The sequence below is a fragment of the Scyliorhinus torazame genome, chromosome 2, assembly GCF_047496885.1.
Source record: "Scyliorhinus torazame isolate Kashiwa2021f chromosome 2, sScyTor2.1, whole genome shotgun sequence".
Lineage (NCBI taxonomy): Eukaryota > Metazoa > Chordata > Chondrichthyes > Carcharhiniformes > Scyliorhinidae > Scyliorhinus > Scyliorhinus torazame.
The window spans coordinates 81,956,969-81,973,561 of record NC_092708.1 but is presented as its reverse complement, the minus strand read 5'-3'; the positions used below and the strand labels follow the sequence as shown (position 1 = coordinate 81,973,561).

Genomic DNA, 16,593 nt, shown 5'->3' with positions numbered 1-16,593 from the left:
TAAGCATCCGAACAAGAATACTATGGGGTTACTACAGGAGGATGTCATTATATATTCAAATCTTGCATGCAACATTTAATATTAGCACATTTTTAATGTATGTGATGCACTTTGGATATATCTCTGCAACAGAGTTGATGAGGTGCATTCCATGTGGCCAATAGGCTGAACTGAAAAGGGTAGAAGCAGGCAAGTATGAGCCAAGAGACATGTTTTACATGTTGGTGCCCACCAAGTACTGGGACAATAATCCCAAAATAACGGGCGGGATTCTCCAACCCCCGTCGGGTCGGCGAATCGCCAGGGGGCAGCCTGAATCCCGCTCTGAAGCCGGCTGCCGAATTCTCTGGCGCTGTTTTTTGGCGGGGGCGAGGATCACGTCGCGCCGGTCATTGGCAGTGGCCCCCCCCGGCGATTTTACGGGCTCCGATGGGCCGAGCGGCCGCCTGTTTTCGGCCAGTCCCGCTGGCGTGAAATACACAAGGTCCAGACCGGCGAGACCTGGCTCTGAGGGCGATTAGCGGGGTCCTCGGGGGGATCCAGCCCTGGGAGGGGGGGGGAGGGGGGGGGGGGACCCACGGTGGCCTGGCCCGCGATCGGGGCCCACCGATCTGTGGGCGGGCCTGTGCCGTGGGGGCACTCTTACCCTCCACGCAGGTCTCTTGCGCGGCACCTAATTAAATGCATTCCTGAGTCCAGATATACTATATCTACAGGATCCCCATTATCCACTTTGCTTGTTACATCTTCGAAGAACTCAAGCTAATTAGTCAAACATGATCTATCCTTCATAAAACCATGCTGACTGGGCATTTTTGTTTTGGGCATTATGTTAGCATTTTTCTAATCCACTAGAACCTTTCCCGTCGCCTTTTTACCTTTCTCATGACTCTCCCCAACACCTATCCCTCAACTGTCTGAATGGCTATCTTTGGCTCATTGTCAATTATTTTTATGTCCGAGTATATTCCTATGAAGAGACACCAAGACATTTTACTATATTTTCGGCACTATTTAATACAAATCAGTCTTATTGTTATCTGGTCTTAGTCCCTTTGGCTGAGGAGCATGTTCAGTTGGCATAGATTATAAAGTGGCAATAATTTCCATTCCTCAGACCTTCGCCTTCTCAATCACAAGAATATAAGCACACAATAGGGGGCACGGTAGCACAGTGGTGAGTACTGCTGCCTCACAGTGCAGGGACCTGGGTTCAATTCCTGCCTTCGGTGACTGTCTGAGTGGAGTTTGCACATTCTCCCAGTGTCTGCGTGGGTTTTCACTGGGTACTCCAATTTCCTCCCACAGTCCAACAATGTGCAGTTTAAGTGGATTGGTCACGGTAAATTTCCCCTTAGCATCCAAAGACTAGATGGGGTTGCAGGGAAGTGGTCCTAGGTAGTGTGCTCTTTCACAGGGTCGGTGAAGAGTCAATGGGCCGAATGGCCTCCTTCTGCACTGGCCGGCGCGGAGAAGAAACCCCCTGTGCATGTGCAGGGATCATGCCAGCGGTTCTGCGCATGCGCCAGAACATGCTGGCGCTCCCACGCCTGCGCCAACCCGCGCCAGCCGGCGGAGGCTCTTCGGCGCCGGTTGGCGCGGCACTAACCACTCCAGCGGCGGCCTAGCCCCCGGGAGTGCGGAGGATTCCGCAACTTCCGGGCACCCCAACGCCGGAGTGGTTCACGCCGCTCTTTGGCGCCGGTACGGCCCGCCGCCGGTTGGGGAAGAATCCTGGCCAACATCCCAGTACCACATTCCGGTCTTTACATTTGAGGTTTGTGTAAAAAGTACCAAGTGATTTCGGAAGTTAAGGTGGGGAGTACAACGCAAGTTCACTGCGTCACAGCAGCATAGAATATGGAAGAGTCAATTTTGGCCCCTTGGAGATACCACCTTCACTCTGTGCTATGTTATTGCAAATACTTTTAGCATCTAAAGACCCTATGAACTGGAATTCCTTCCCAAAACCTCTCTGCCTCTCCCCCACTGTTTTCTTTTATGTCCTTTCCTTATATTCACCTCTCTTTGACCAAGGTTTTGGTTATCCCTCCTAGCATCCTCTTCTTCCTTGCTGTCTACTTGTTTCTTTACCCTTACATAGAAGGCACTATATAAATGTGAGTTGTGGAGAACCTGGAGGCCAATAAATAGGAACATAGGGATTACTTGATGAAAAATATCAAGGTCCATCTAGTTTAATTTAGTAGTCACATGATACAAGAATCTAGTGATGAATAATAACGGCTATCCATTGTTCCACCAGGCCCAGACACGTGCAAGGAAACTTTGCAATTGAAAAGCTTTGGGAACCATTTTAACTAAAGTCACCTGTTCCTCTCCAGCATATTACACTGACCACATATCTAGTCTCAGATTATTCATATGCAGTGTTGCAAAATGTTAATATGTAAACTGGAAAAATTAAGTTGATAGCATTTTTCCACAGGGATGATGTATTTTATAAATTATGCTTTAAAATAAATTGAATAATGGTCAAAATAATTCATTTGCATTCAATAAGGTTACCATTATAGCCTTGCCAATGTCTACTACTGCTACGGTACCAGGCGAGGAATTTAGTTTTTGTTATTTGCAGCGACATTCTCTGTCTTGTACTATTGCAAAAACAATTAGAAGCAACATTGGGTAAAATAAAAGTATACCCCGAAAGTATTTGGATACGCTTCGCTTTAACAGCTAGGCAAATAATCAGTGCAGGAAATAATTAAAATGCAACCTTTAATAAAATGTAATTACCTAATTTGTAAATCGATGATCACTTGTCGCTTGTCCACCTGCTCAGTGTACACTTTAACACCAGAGATTTTGGGTGCCTGGAAACAGGATAAAAATTACAGTATTAGCAACACTCGGATGCACCAGCTAGAAAATAACATGGCAGGCTGGGTACGCACGCTCCTGACTTATTTACATTATAACAATAAGCCTGTGCATTAATTGGGACAACTGGAAATTCTGGGGCAATATAAAGGTTCCAAAGATGATGAAACAGAACCCTGCTCTCTCCTCACCTTTGTACCCAAGGAAAGAAGTGCTTCTCTGGGGGTCAAAGGTCAACTCAGAGCCATTAGAAGGCAGTCAGAGAATCATTTACCAGAGTTCGAAAGATAGGTCCACCCCCCCCCCCAAAACTGGTAACTCTTGTTTTCAGCTGTCGTCAGATTTACTGCTGGTTTTGATCATTTTCTGCTTGATTTCATTTCCAAGGTGTTTATGAAGTTAATTAACAGGCTGCTGAGACTTAACCAAGTATCAACATTACACCTTGAGCAGACTGCACACTTGCCGATTGCCAATAACAACCTTCCAAACGGAGGAGTGGGCCACTTCTCAGCTGGAGACCATCGCTTTGCAGAGAATAGAATCTTTTACTGTCAGCTTCATGTCCCTGACCCCAAAACAACTCAATCACCATCCTGCATTTTCAGGAATAGCAACAAGTCGATTTCCACGATACCCATACGACAGTCAGCTGAATGGAATCCCTCCCCACCTTCACCCTCCCCTCCACCCAGGAGCTAGGTTATCTTTTTCTAATCCTTTATAATCTAGGAGTCTGCAAGCTTTGGCTCTTATTTGAAAATGTGCTCATTCTGCCTTTGCTTGGGACCTACTGCTGGCAGATGTTTGCTCCAATCTTATTTGGAGACAGGGAGGGAGCGATTAGCAATTTTGAGGTTGAGAAAGCCAGAAGAACAGGTTTTCCTCAAATTTAACAGTAGGACTTGATTAGGAATGTTTCTCTGTTTCCCCACCTTAGGCAGCCAGGTTGGCTGTCAGAAGCATTATGGCCTCAGGCTCCAAGGCACACAGATGAGGAAAAGCTAGAGAGATCAGGAGGGTCTGTGGTGGGGGTGATTGAAAGGGTCAGGTTTGGGGAATAGGTGCAGATGTTGGTAAAGCAGGTCGACTGGATCCAATAGTTAAGTGGAAAGACAATTACTTCCTGGACCTGACAGCCTTCACCTCCCACTTAAAGGTTCAAGAAACCCAGCCAGCTAGGTTTGAATTGAAAATGGCGACTGACTGAGGCATGCAGCCTCATTTAAATATGCAAATAACAAACTCTCCAGCAAGCTAGTTAGTTGCATTCCACTGTCCCCCCCTAGCACACACACCCCAACCCCACCCATCCACACACGCTACCTCCACCACCAGCAGCATCAAGTTGCTTCCATTAAAACCAGAAGCGAGCAGGTTGAGGGGAGGGGGGATTTTTTTTACATCCCACCCAAACCTCATAACTAATCGGTTTTGGAGGTTTTAAGGGTTAATATTGCCACAGAATCACTGATGGAATCCTGAAATGTGCCTGTGTAAATAATTGGCATTGTCAGAGAAAAACAAATCTCCCCTTTCCCAAATAGTTTTATTGTACACAATCAGCAAGAGTCAGTTAAAACGAAGCATCAGCTCCCTCCAAACCCTAGCACCAGAAAACAATCTTGACAAACGCTCCAACTGAGATTATTTGGTTTGGAACTATTGGCGAAACTGGAGACTTCTGAAAAATATTCTGCATCTGGAAATGTACATGGTCAGCAATTCACATGTATATAGATTGCCAAACATGAACAAGCCAAACTATTTTCAACTGAAATTGCATTAAACAGTGCAACTGGGGAGTCCACAGTGACTGAGCGTGGAGTAACTGATTACCCAGCTCTCCAGAATTATTGAATATATTCACCAGTGGCATTTTTGAATTTATTTAAGTGTTATGCAATGCAATCCCTTGACTTCGGTTTGTTCAGTATTTATGAAGCTGGCTAAAAACACTTCAAAACAAAGTGTGAGAACAACTAAAGTAGAACGAATGGACTCTGAACTCAAACAATATTTGGCAATTTACAAGGACAGCTGGAAAGTGCTTCAATGTGTCCTGCCGTGATCACTGGAAACTGCTATGGGCAGGTCTCACTGTCCTAATACTTTCAAATTCACAGTGAGCAAAAACAAGGGGCAGGGTCCGCATGGGAGCGGTTGGAGGCGGTGTCTTGTAAAGACACCAGTCTGGGGGCATTGGTAACGGCACCTTTGCCGTTCTCATCGGCCCGGTACTCCACAGGTCCGGTGGTAGTGGCGGCTCTGAGGATCTAGGGGCAATGGAGGAGGCATAAGAAGGTGGAAGGTGCATCGGTCTGGACCCCGATTTGCAACAACCACAGGTTTGCACCGTGTGGCAGGCTGGACGGCGGGTTCCGGAGCTGGCAGGGGGCAGGAATTAGAAGGATGGGAGATCTATTTATAGACGGGAGCTTTCCCAGCTTGAAGGCGCTGGACGATAAATTTAAACTACCGCCAGGGAATGGCTTTAGATATTTGCAAGTGCGAGACTTCCTGAGAAAACAGGTGCCGGCCTTTCCGCTGCTGCCGCCACGGGGAATACAGGATAAAGTGGTGTCCAGTACCTGGGTGGGGGAAGGGAAAGTGTCGGATATCCACCAGGAGCTGTTGGAGGCGGAGGAAACCCCGGTGGAGGAGCTTAAGGGCAAGTGGGAGGACGAGCTAGGTGGAGATTTAGAGGCAGGTCTATGGGCGGATGCCCTAAGCAGGGTCAATTCCTCCTCTTTATGTGCCAGGCTTAGCCTAGTACAATATAAGGTGGTCCACCGGGCACATATGACGGCGGCGAGGATGAGCAAGTTTTCAGGGTAGAAGATAGATGTGTGAGGTGTGCGGGAACCCCAGCAAACCATGTCCACATGTTCTGGGCATGCCCGAAGCTCAGAGGGTTTTGGCAGGGGTTAGCGAAGGCAATGTCCACGGTGCTAGAAACACGGGTGGTGCCGAGTCCAGAGGTAGCGATCTTTGGAGTGTCAGAAGATCCGGGAGTTCAGGGAGTGAAAGAGGCCGATGTCCCGGCCTTTGCCTCCCTGGTAGCCCGGAGACGGATCCTTTTAATGTGGAGGGACTCGAAGCCCCCCCAAGTGTCGAGACCTGGGTTAGTGACATGGCTGGGTTTCTCAGGCTTGAGAAAATAAAGTTTGCCTGAAGAGGGTCAATTTTGGGGTTCTCTCGGAGGTGGCAACCGTTCGTCGATTTTCTCATGGAAAATTAAAATGTCAGCAGAAGCAGCATTCCAAAGGGGGGGGGGGGGGGGGGCGGGTGGATAGGTGTTAGATGGTTGTGGTGTGTGAAGATTGGGTCGGGTGGGGAAATGTTCATTTTACCACGTCAACGTTATTGTTTTTGTTATTGTTATAAAAATTAGCAAATATTTTAATAAAAATATATTTTTTTAAAGAATATGGGGCAGGATTCTCTGTCCCTGGAAACCCGGAATGCATTCCCTGATGGGTCGGCGAAGCGATCCGAACGCAACCACCCTCCCCCCCATCCTCTCCTCCTCCCCCCCCCCATCAATTGGCAATAGTTACAAGGTCATCATTAGACTTTAATGCCAGATTTTTTTTATTGAATTCAAATCTCACCACCTGCCATTATGGGATTCAGACTCAGGTTCTCAGACCAATAATACCACTATGCCACTGCCTCCAACTACCATTCTTGAACCTCACATGCTCCTTGCCAACTAAACCAGTATCATCCATGGGCAGTCCTCAGGAGCTATGTTAAGATTAAATACAATAAAGTTCTAAAAATGTAATTGAGCCTTCAGTATAATTTTAAAAACTGTCATTCATCAAAGTACATTCAAATCCTTTTAAATCTCAAGTGGTTAATCTTTAATAAAAACAAACTGCTCTTCATTAACCCCACAAAGATAACTAATCCTTTAACAGCCTCTCTGGGCTGTCAATCAGTGAACTTGGAACCTCACTGCTGCGATAAATTTTGCTTTTGGAAAATAGTCAAGCATTCATAATGATATCATAACCCTTACGAAATGTCAACCAACAGCTATTGTAGCTGCTAGAACAGAGTATTTTTAAGACTATAAAACATAGGGCAGAATTAGGACATTTGACCAATCAAGTCTGCTCCACCGTTCAATCATGGCTGATATGTTTCTCATCTCCATTCTCCTGCCTTCTCCCCATAACCCCTGATCACCCTATTAATCACAAACTTATTTATCTTGGTCTTAAAGACACTCAGTGATTTGGCCATGGACATCAGCAGCCTATCTAAATGGCCGTACTGAGTTGGGTTTCCCTAATTTGTGAGGCATCCCCCACCCCCGTTCCCTACTGACAAAAATGGGAACTGCCAGAAATGAGGCAGGACTTCCACATCCAGGTCCCATCTGCCATTTTGGAGTCTCCATGGTTCTGTGAAAATCCAAAATCGGTCAGATCAAGACATGTAGAGGATAAGGCTGAAAGTAGGAACTGTTATGACAGGCAGAAGCAACGGACTGCTTGTGGGTTAAGAATCATCGAATCACAGAATTTACAGTGCAGAAGGAGGCCATTCAGCCCATCGAGTCTGCACCGGCTCTTGGAAAGAGCATCTAATCCAAGCCCACACCTCCACCCTATTCCCATAACCCAGTAACCCCACCCAACACCAAGGGAAATTTTGGACACTAAGCATGGCCAATCCACCTAACCTGCACACCTTTGGACCCAGAGGAAACTCACGCACACACGGGGAGAACGTGCAGACTCCGCACAGACAGTGACCCAAGCCGGGAATCGAAACTGGGACCCCGGATGGGTGAAGCAATTGTGCTAACCACTATGCTACCGTGCTGCCAAGTGGAATGCTGGTGAGTGCAAAACGTCTGTCCGAGGAAACAAGGGCTGGGATTCTCCCCTACCCGGCGGGGTGGGGGGTCCCGGTGGGATGGAGTGGCGCGAACCACTCCGGCGTCAGGCCGCCCCAAAGGTGCGGAGAATTCCGCACCTTTAGGGGCCAAGCCCTCACCTTGAGGGGCTAGGCCCACGCCGGAGTGGTTTGCGCGCCGCCAGCTGGCGGGAAAGGCCTTTGGCGCCACGCCAGCCGGGGCTGAAAGGACTGTGCCGGTCGGCGGAAGTCCGTGCATGTGCGGGAGCGTCAGAGGCTGTGTATGCGCAGGAGAGGGGGTGTCACTTCCGCATCGGCCATCGTGGAGGCTATGGCCGAGGTGGAAGGAAAAGAGTGCCCCCCACGGCACAGGCCCGCCCGCGGATCGGTGGGCCCCGATCGCGGGCCAGGCCACCGTGGGGGCACCCCAGGACCCCGGAGCCCAGCCGCGCCGCCAGTCTCGCCAGTAAGGTAGGTGGCTTGATTCATGCCGGCGGGACAGGCATTCCAGCAGCGGGACTTCGGCTCATCGCGGGCTGGAGAATCGCGGGGGGGGGGGGGGGGCACCGACTGGCGCGGCGCGATTCCCGCCCCCACCGAATTTTCGGTGCCGGAGAATTCGGCAGTCGGCGGGGGCGGGATTAACGTCGCCCCGGCGATTCTCCGACCCGGCCGGGGGGGGGGGGGGGTCGGAGAATCCCGCCCAAAGTCTGTAGAAAGTCCGAAACTGAGGTGTCACCAGAGGGTAACTTGCCACTGGAAGTCCATTCCATTATGTTGAGAGGATTGAGTGCGTCAAGTTTTATTTAAAAGGACACTGGAAGATTCACCCTGATGGTGCAGGGAGAGGAGATCCTGTTAATTCAAAAAGCTGGACTCTAGTTAATTGTGCTCTGTGAGGGCACCATGTATGTATTTGTTGCATTTTTTTGTTGTTGGGTGGGATGGTTTTTTCACATGTTGTTTATTGGGGGGGGGGGGTAACTGGTATGAGGAGTGTTGTTTTATGTAATATTGTTGGAAATATATAGCTGCTGGTGGGAATTTGATTTTTGGGGGGAACTGGTTTATGTTTTACTTTTTATCCCAGGGACGGCAGTCGTGTTTCATTTAGTGGGTCGGTTTGTCAGCCATCTTGGTTGGGCCTTAGACCTGTAGTCTCTGGGCAGTTGCTTGATAATCCCTTTCAGTGGAAATGACCGACTCCGGGATGAGGGGAGGTCCAGTGAAAAGGTCGAGAGCATTTGCTCACCTAAAGAATTTGAGTGCTGATGTGGTGTTTTTGCAGGAGACTCATTTGTGAGTAAGGGATCAGACCAGATTGTGAAAGACATGGGTGAGCCAAGTATTCCACTCAGGCGTCGACAGTAGGGCTCAGGAGGTGGCAATTATGATTAACAACGGGTTCTATTTTCGGCTACCAAGACCGTGGCAGATGCCTACAGCAGATACATGATGGTCGGCATGGTCTTTGGTGAGCCCATTGGTGGTATTGTCAATGCCTACATGCCAAGTTGGTACGATAAGGAATTTGTTAAGAGACAGTTGGCTTCCATTCCTGATCTGGCTGTTGGCTTCCATTCTTGATCTGACACGCATCAACTGGTTTTTGAAGGGGATTTAAAATTGTGTACTTGATCCCAAATTGGACCAATCTAGACCTAAGTCATTGGCTCCATCAAAGGTAGCAAAGGCACTGTTAGCTTTTATGGAGCAGAAGAGGGAGCGGGGCAAGTCTGCAGTGGGTTTTACACTCAAGAAATAAGGAATTTTCATTTTTTCCCAGGTCCACAAAGTTTATTCTGGGATTTACTTTTTTCTGATGGGTAGGTGTCTTCTCCCTTGGGTAAGGAAGGCAGAGTACTCAGCTATAGTAATTTAAGAACATGCTCCACATTTGGACGACTTGGATCTGGAGTTCGGCCCCGCTCAGCGCCCACCGTGGAAGTTGGATGCTGCGCTGTTAGTGGATAAAGGGTTTTGAGGGCACATCTCTACTGCCATCAAGGAATATGTTAGATTCAACAAGAATAAGTCTGTCTCACCCACCACCCTTGGGAAGTTATTCGAGGGGAGATGATCTCCTATAAGGCACATATGGATAGGGCTGCGACGACAGAGCGGCAGAGGCTGGTGGATGCAATCCTTGAGGTAGACCACTGGTACTCATGTGATCCTACCCCGGAGCTGCTGCCGAGCAGGAAGAAGCTGCAGACGCAATTTGAACTGCTGTCCACAGGCAAGACGGTGAGCCAGCTACAGCGCTTGAGAGGTATTTTACGAATATGGGGAGAAGGCCAGCCATCTTTTAGCCCACCAGCTGAGGGGGCTTTCCAGGAGATCACACAGATTAGGGATTCGAGTGTCAACTTGGACTCCGTCCCGTTAATGTGGCTCTTGAGGTATTTTACAATAGCCTTTACAGGTCAGAACCCCGGAGGCGAGTTTGGATATGTTGATATTCTTAGGTGGGTGTCCTTTCCGGTGATGGAGAGAGGGACGGGAAGAGTTGGAGGCCCTGTTAAGGAGGAGATACTAAAGCTCCTGGCCCCAATGCGTTTCCTATTGAGTTGCATAAGAAGTTTGTGAGTCAGTTGACTCCATTGATGGTGCACATGTTCAATGATTCCTTGTCCCTGGGTTCTTTGCCTGCCACACCTTCACAGGCATCTATCTTTTTTAAAAATAGAGTGTGCAAATTTTTTTCCAATGAAGGGGCAATTTAGCGTGGCTAATCCACCTATGAGGCACATCTTTTTGGGTTGTGGGGGTGAGACCTACACAGGGAGAATGTGCAAACTCCACAAGACAGTGACCCGGGGCCGCAATCGAACCCAGGTCCTCGGCGCTGTGAGGCAGCAGTGTTAGCCACTGCGTCTAGGCTTCTATCCCTTATGCTGAAGTACAAGGACCCCACGGAATGTGGGTTATATCGACCCATATCGCTATTGAACGTAGACACCAAACTACTTGCCTACTTGTTGGCGCTGCCGTTTCCCAGAGGTAATTGCAGAAGACCAGGCAGGCTTCGTTAAGGGTCGGCAACTGTCAGGCAATATATGATGATTATTGAATATTGTTCTTTCCCCCTCTCCTGTGCCCAAGCCAGAGGTGATTGTATCCATGGATTCCGAGAAAGCATTTGATAGGGTGAACTAGGGCTACCTTTTTGAGATCTTTGGGAGGTTCGGTTAGGGGCATAGGTTCATTCTGTGGGTTTGCTTATTGTATAGGGCCCCCACGGCTAGTGTCCGCACTAACACCTTGAGCTTGGGATACCTTTTATTGAATAGAATGTACAAGAGAGGGGTGTCCACTGCCTCTGCTCTTGTTTGCTTTAGCGATTGAACCGTTGGCCATTGTGTGAATGTATTCCGGTACGCCAATCTGGGGATGTTACCCCTTTCCTCTTGCCAGGTCCAGCTTTTGTTATCTGGATGTTCGGGAGGCCCATGATTAGGTCCTGCTCCATAAATTGAACTATACTAGTCCGGTGAGCAAGGCTACGTCCAACTTGCAAACTGGGATTGCCTTCCCCTGTCCTTAGCCATCAGGATCCAGACTATTAAAATGAATCGCGGGGGGGGTGCCCACCGACTGGCGCGGCGCGATTCCCGCCCCCGCGATTCTCTAGCCCGCGATGAGCCGAAGTCCCGCTGCTGGAATGCCTGTCCCGCCGGCGTGAATCAAACCACCTACCTTACAGGCAAGACTGGCAGTGCGGGCGGGGTCCTGGGGGACGATCTTGCCCCGGGGGGTGCCCCCGCGGTGGCGTGGCCCGCGATCGCGGCCCACCGATCCGCGGTAAAATGACTATTAAAAGTGTCTCCTCACTTTTCTCCCTAAATCCTATGGGCGGGTAAGACTCCACGGATTTGTACGCCATTTCTAAAGAGGGACAGACAGTCAGGTGCCTAGTGTTACCAATTTACTTTTTTATTGTTGGGCGGTCAATATTGAGAAGATGTTGGGGTGGTTCCATATGGGGACAGATGGAGGTGAGTTTTTGTAGGGGCTCTGGTTTAGGTGTGCTGGCAATGGCCTCGCTGTCATTTTCTCTGGTGAAATTCTTCAAACCCGGTGGTGGTATACACTCTAAGGATATGGAAGTAATTTAAGCAACATTTTAAGCCTAGCTGCTGGCCTCTATTTGTGATAACCACCTACTTGTGCCGTCGTGATTAGACTCAACGTTTAGGTCGTGGGCAGGGGAAGGGTCTTGAGAGATTTAGGGACTTATTTGTGAAGGGATGGTTTGCCAGGCTGGAGAAGCTGTTGGCAAAGTTTCAACTTTCTGGGATGAATTTGTTCAGGTACCTCCAGATTCATAATTTTGTGTGAAAGGCCTTTCCGTCATTTGCCTTGGCACAGCCGTTGTCCTTGCTGCGGAGGATTCTACCTTTAGCTGAGGCTGGTGGGGGGAGTATTTCAGGTATTTATGGGCAGATCTGGTCAGTAGCGTCAGCCCCGGTGGATGGGGTGAAGGTGAAGTGGGAGGAGGAATTGACACCAATTTTAGATGAGGAAGTGTGGAGTGAGGCCCTTCACTGGGTAAATTCTACATTCTCCTGTGCAGTCTGATCCAGCTTCAGGTGGATCTAACTAAGGCTAGGGTGAACAGTTTCTTTCCAGGAGTGGAAAACAAGTGTGGGCGATGTTCTCGGGGGCTAGCCAATCACACCCATGTGTTCTGGTCGTGTCCCAAGCTGGTAGGCTTTTGGGTCTCCTTCTTTAACACCATGTCAGTGATTCTTAACATTGATCTGGAGCCTTGTCCTTGGATGGCCATTTTTGGTCTTCTGGACCAATCAGGCCTGCAGACTGGGGTGAAGGCTGATGTCCTTGCCTTTGCCTCATTAATAGCCCGGAGGCAAGTTCTGCTGGGGTGGAGGTCTTCTGCTCCGCCCAGCGCCTCAGTCTCATTGGGTCACCTCATACAATTTTTGTAACTGGAGAAGGTCAAGTACACCGTGAGGGGGTCGGTTGAGGGGTCCTACCTGAGGTGGCAGCCATTCATTTAGTCACCGCCAGCTGTTGGCGACAGATTATTGGTGGGGTGAGGATATTTGTTTTTAGGATGGGATTTATATGGTTGGTTGGTTATTTCCTATATTGCATTGTGTAATATCTGTTTTGTGTTAGTTAGCTATAAATTTGTTATAAATGGAAAACCTTCAATAAAAATATATATATTTTAAAAACTGCAAGGAGCTTGGGACTTTAAAAACAAGAGTATGTTTGCAAAGAGTTTGTTGTCACATATAACCATAGCATGGGATTTTCAATTGTGTGGGAAGTTAATGAGGAATATCTTTTCCCTAGTTTAGTGTATGCTTTGTCTACTCAGTAATGTTTAGTCTATGTTGAACTTAGTTTATTTGTTACAATAAAAGTCTGAAAATGTGAAATCTTGAGCGATTCCTTTGCACCAGTCTCTGGGAAATTCATATTTCTTTTAAAAAGTTATTATTCTCTGCATTCGTAACATTTTATACATAATTTGATCATTATGAGTAAACTTTAGAGATGACAGAGAGGGGGCATGAGTTGGTATGTATGTTTGTGACATGGGGAGTGAATGCGGGTTGATGGTGTGTGAGGGGTGATGGCTAGAGCATCTAATGAAAACACTGAGACAAAGTCCCAGAGAACAAGGCGGGCCTTTGCTCTCAGCCTATTCTGTTGCTGCCCCTGATCCACTTCCAGGGACCCAGCTCTATCACCAGCAATCGACACAGTTTCAAACATGGACGATCATGCCAGACCAACCACCTTGATTTCTTTGAGGAAATGTTAATCTAGCTGTGATAAATCATACAACAAAAGCAAAGGCAGGTAAATGGGAGTTGTGTCACCGATCAGCCTCCATTTGACTCAATATTGTTGTCGGTCATATTGCCTATTTCTGTTCCCACCGCTCCATGTTCCTGTACTTCCCAAAAATAGTTAATAAAATTCTGCATTAATGTTTCATGGGAAACATTGGGCATAGATTTTAAAAACTGGCTGAACAGATGACAATATTTGCACTGGTTAGATGGGTCATATCAGTGTGATGATTACTAAATACAGTGCTCTTGGGCAAGATAATTACAGTTTCTCATTGCATCAATGATTGGGCCAGAATATTTTTCTCTTCCTGTGGCAAATTTGGTGGTGTGGGGCATTTGATCAAATGGGAAAGTGGTGGGTGGAGATCCCGTCACTTTCCTGCCTCCATTCCGATTAAGTCCATGATGGGAAGGCCAGTGAACGGCCTTCCTGCCCCGTCAATTGAGGCCCTTATATGAGCAACATCGTTGAGGTTGACTCTTAACTGCCCTCTGAAATGGTGTGGCAAACCACTCAGTTCAAGGGCAATTAAGAAGGAGAATCAAATGCTGGACTTGCCAGCGACACCCACATCCCATGAAAGAACAGATTTTTATAAATGCTGACGACATTGGCAATAGCAGAAAGCAGGTTATTCTCAAACTGTCTGGGCCCTGGTCAGACTGCAGCTTGAGAACTGTGCTTAGTTTTTTTCACCAAGCACTGGAGGGGTGCAGAGAAGTGTCATAAAGCTGATCTTTAGTGGTAGAAATTGGAATTATATGAGAAAAAACTGGAGAAACCTGGAAAGGAGGTATTCACAAGAACATGAGAAATGGGTCCCTCATCCATTCAACATCAAGGCTGATCACTATTCGCATATGCCTCAATACGCCAAAAGCAATAGACCTCATGTTGAATAAATTCAATGACCGAGCATCCACAGAAGTCTGGATGCTGACTTTCAAAGATTCACAGCCCTTCAAGTGAAGAAACTTTTCATCTCAGTCATCAATGGCCGACCCCTTATTCTGTGACTGTGTTCTGGATTACCCAGTCAGGGGGAAACATTTTCTCCACATCTACCCTGTCTGAATTTTATCACTTCTATTTCTTCAAAACTCCCATCTCTAGGGGCTGGTTTAGCTCACTGGGCTAAATCGCTGGCTTTTAAAACAGACCAGCAGCACGGTTCGATTCCCGTACCAGCCTCCCTGAACAGGTGCTGGAATGTGGCGACTAGGGACTTTTCACAGTAACTTCATTGAAGCCTACTCGTGACAATAAGTCATTTCTAATTTCTCTAAAATCCAGGGAATATAGGCTTTGTCTGTTCAATCTCGCATGGGACAATCCCCTCAAACAAGGAATCAGTCTAGTGAATCTTTTACGCACTCCCTCTAGGGCATGTATATCCTTCCTTAGATAAGGAGGCCAAAGCTGCACCTATATTCTTAGTGTGGCCTAATGAGCTGCATAACTGTAGTAAGACTTCTTTACTCTTATACTCCAGTCTCTTTGTAACGAAAGCTAATGTTCAATTTTCCTTCTCCATCACTTGCTGGATATGCATGATAATTTTACAATCAATCCATGTGCAAAAGGACAAACAGGTGCCTCTGATTGCAAACATTTCCAAACATCCAAGTGATCTTAGAGGTTTAAGACATAGTAAATGGTATGCACGAGGATAATATTATACTAAATTAAAATAGTAGATGTGGCACAGTGGTTAGCATTGCTACCTCACAGCGCCAGGGACCCGGTTTCGATTCCAACCTCAGGTGACTATCTGTGTGGAGTTTGTACATTAGTCCCGTGTCTGTGTGGTTTTTCTCCGGGTGCTCCGGTTTCCTCCCACAGTCCAAAGATGTGCAGGCTAGGTGGATTGGCCATGCTAAATTGCCTCTTAGGGTAGGGTTGTAGAAATAGGGAAGGAGATTGGGCCGAGGTAGGGTGTTCTTTTGAAGGGTCAGTGCAGGCTCGATGGGCTGAATGACCTCCTTCTGCACTGTAGGAATTCTATGATTTTTAAAATTCATTTATGGTATGTGGGCTTCACAGGCTAGGCCAGCAGTTATTGCCCATCGCTAATTAGTGAACCAGATGGGTTTTTACAACAATTGCCAATGGTTTCATGGTCATCATTAGACTTTTTAATTCCAGATTTTAAATTTTTCAAATTTCACCTTAGACTTTTGAGGGCAGCGCGGTGGTGCAATGGTTAGCACTGCTGCCTCACGGCGCCAAAGTCCCAGGTTCGATCCCGGCTCTGGGTCACTGTCCGTGTGGAGTTTGCACATTCTCCCCATTTTGCATGGGTTTCACCCCCACAACCCAAAGATGTGCAGGCTTGGTGGATTGGCCACACTAAATTGCCCCTTCATTGGAAACAAATAATTGGGTACTTTAAATTTATTTAAAAAAAATAAAAATTATTAGACTTTTAATTCCAGATTTTTATTGAATTCAAATTTCACCACCTGCAGTGGCAGGAATTGAACCTGGGTCCACAGAGCATGACTCTGGGTCTCTGGTTTACTAGTCCAGTGACAATACCATTATGCCACCGCTTCCCCTTCGAAGTTGGACAAAAGGCTTCTTCCACAGCAGAGAGTGATTAACATCTGCCTTCCAAGCTGACTAATGCAGGAGTAAACTCTGAAATAATTTGAGAAACAATTAGATGCAGCAATGTGGGAGGCAGGGTTTGGTGAAGGGAGTGGCAGGATGCAAAGAATAGGAATAAAGTTGTTCAGGATGGTTAAATTAAGATGGCCTGAATGGCTTTTCTAATCAATAAGACTCTTGTAATCTTATGCTATTCAAAAGCAGAGGCTAATAATGCAATGTATGATGTAACAACAATTGGTGTTCCAGTTTACTAACACACTTGTTTCAGCACAACTGTAACGCCGCAGGTTTTGTTACTAAATATAGAACATAGAACATTACAGCGCAGTACAGGCCCTTCGGCCCTCGATGTTGCGCCGACCTGTGAAACCACTCGAAAGCCCATCTATAACTATTCCCTTAGCGATGGTGCACAACCCCCTTTATGGGGAG

The 16,593-nt window shown here is 47.4% G+C and overlaps 1 protein-coding gene across 1 annotated transcript in view; it reads right to left on the bottom strand.

The window, feature by feature from the left end:
- The window catches only part of LOC140388827 (extended synaptotagmin-3-like), a 184,726-nt gene that overhangs the window by 111,865 nt on the left and 56,268 nt on the right, over nt 1–16,593 (bottom strand). The window contains exon 4 of the mRNA XM_072473172.1: nt 2,761–2,837. Within this exon, the coding sequence (XP_072329273.1) occupies nt 2,761–2,837 (77 nt within the window). The remainder of the gene's footprint in view (nt 1–2,760; nt 2,838–16,593) is intronic.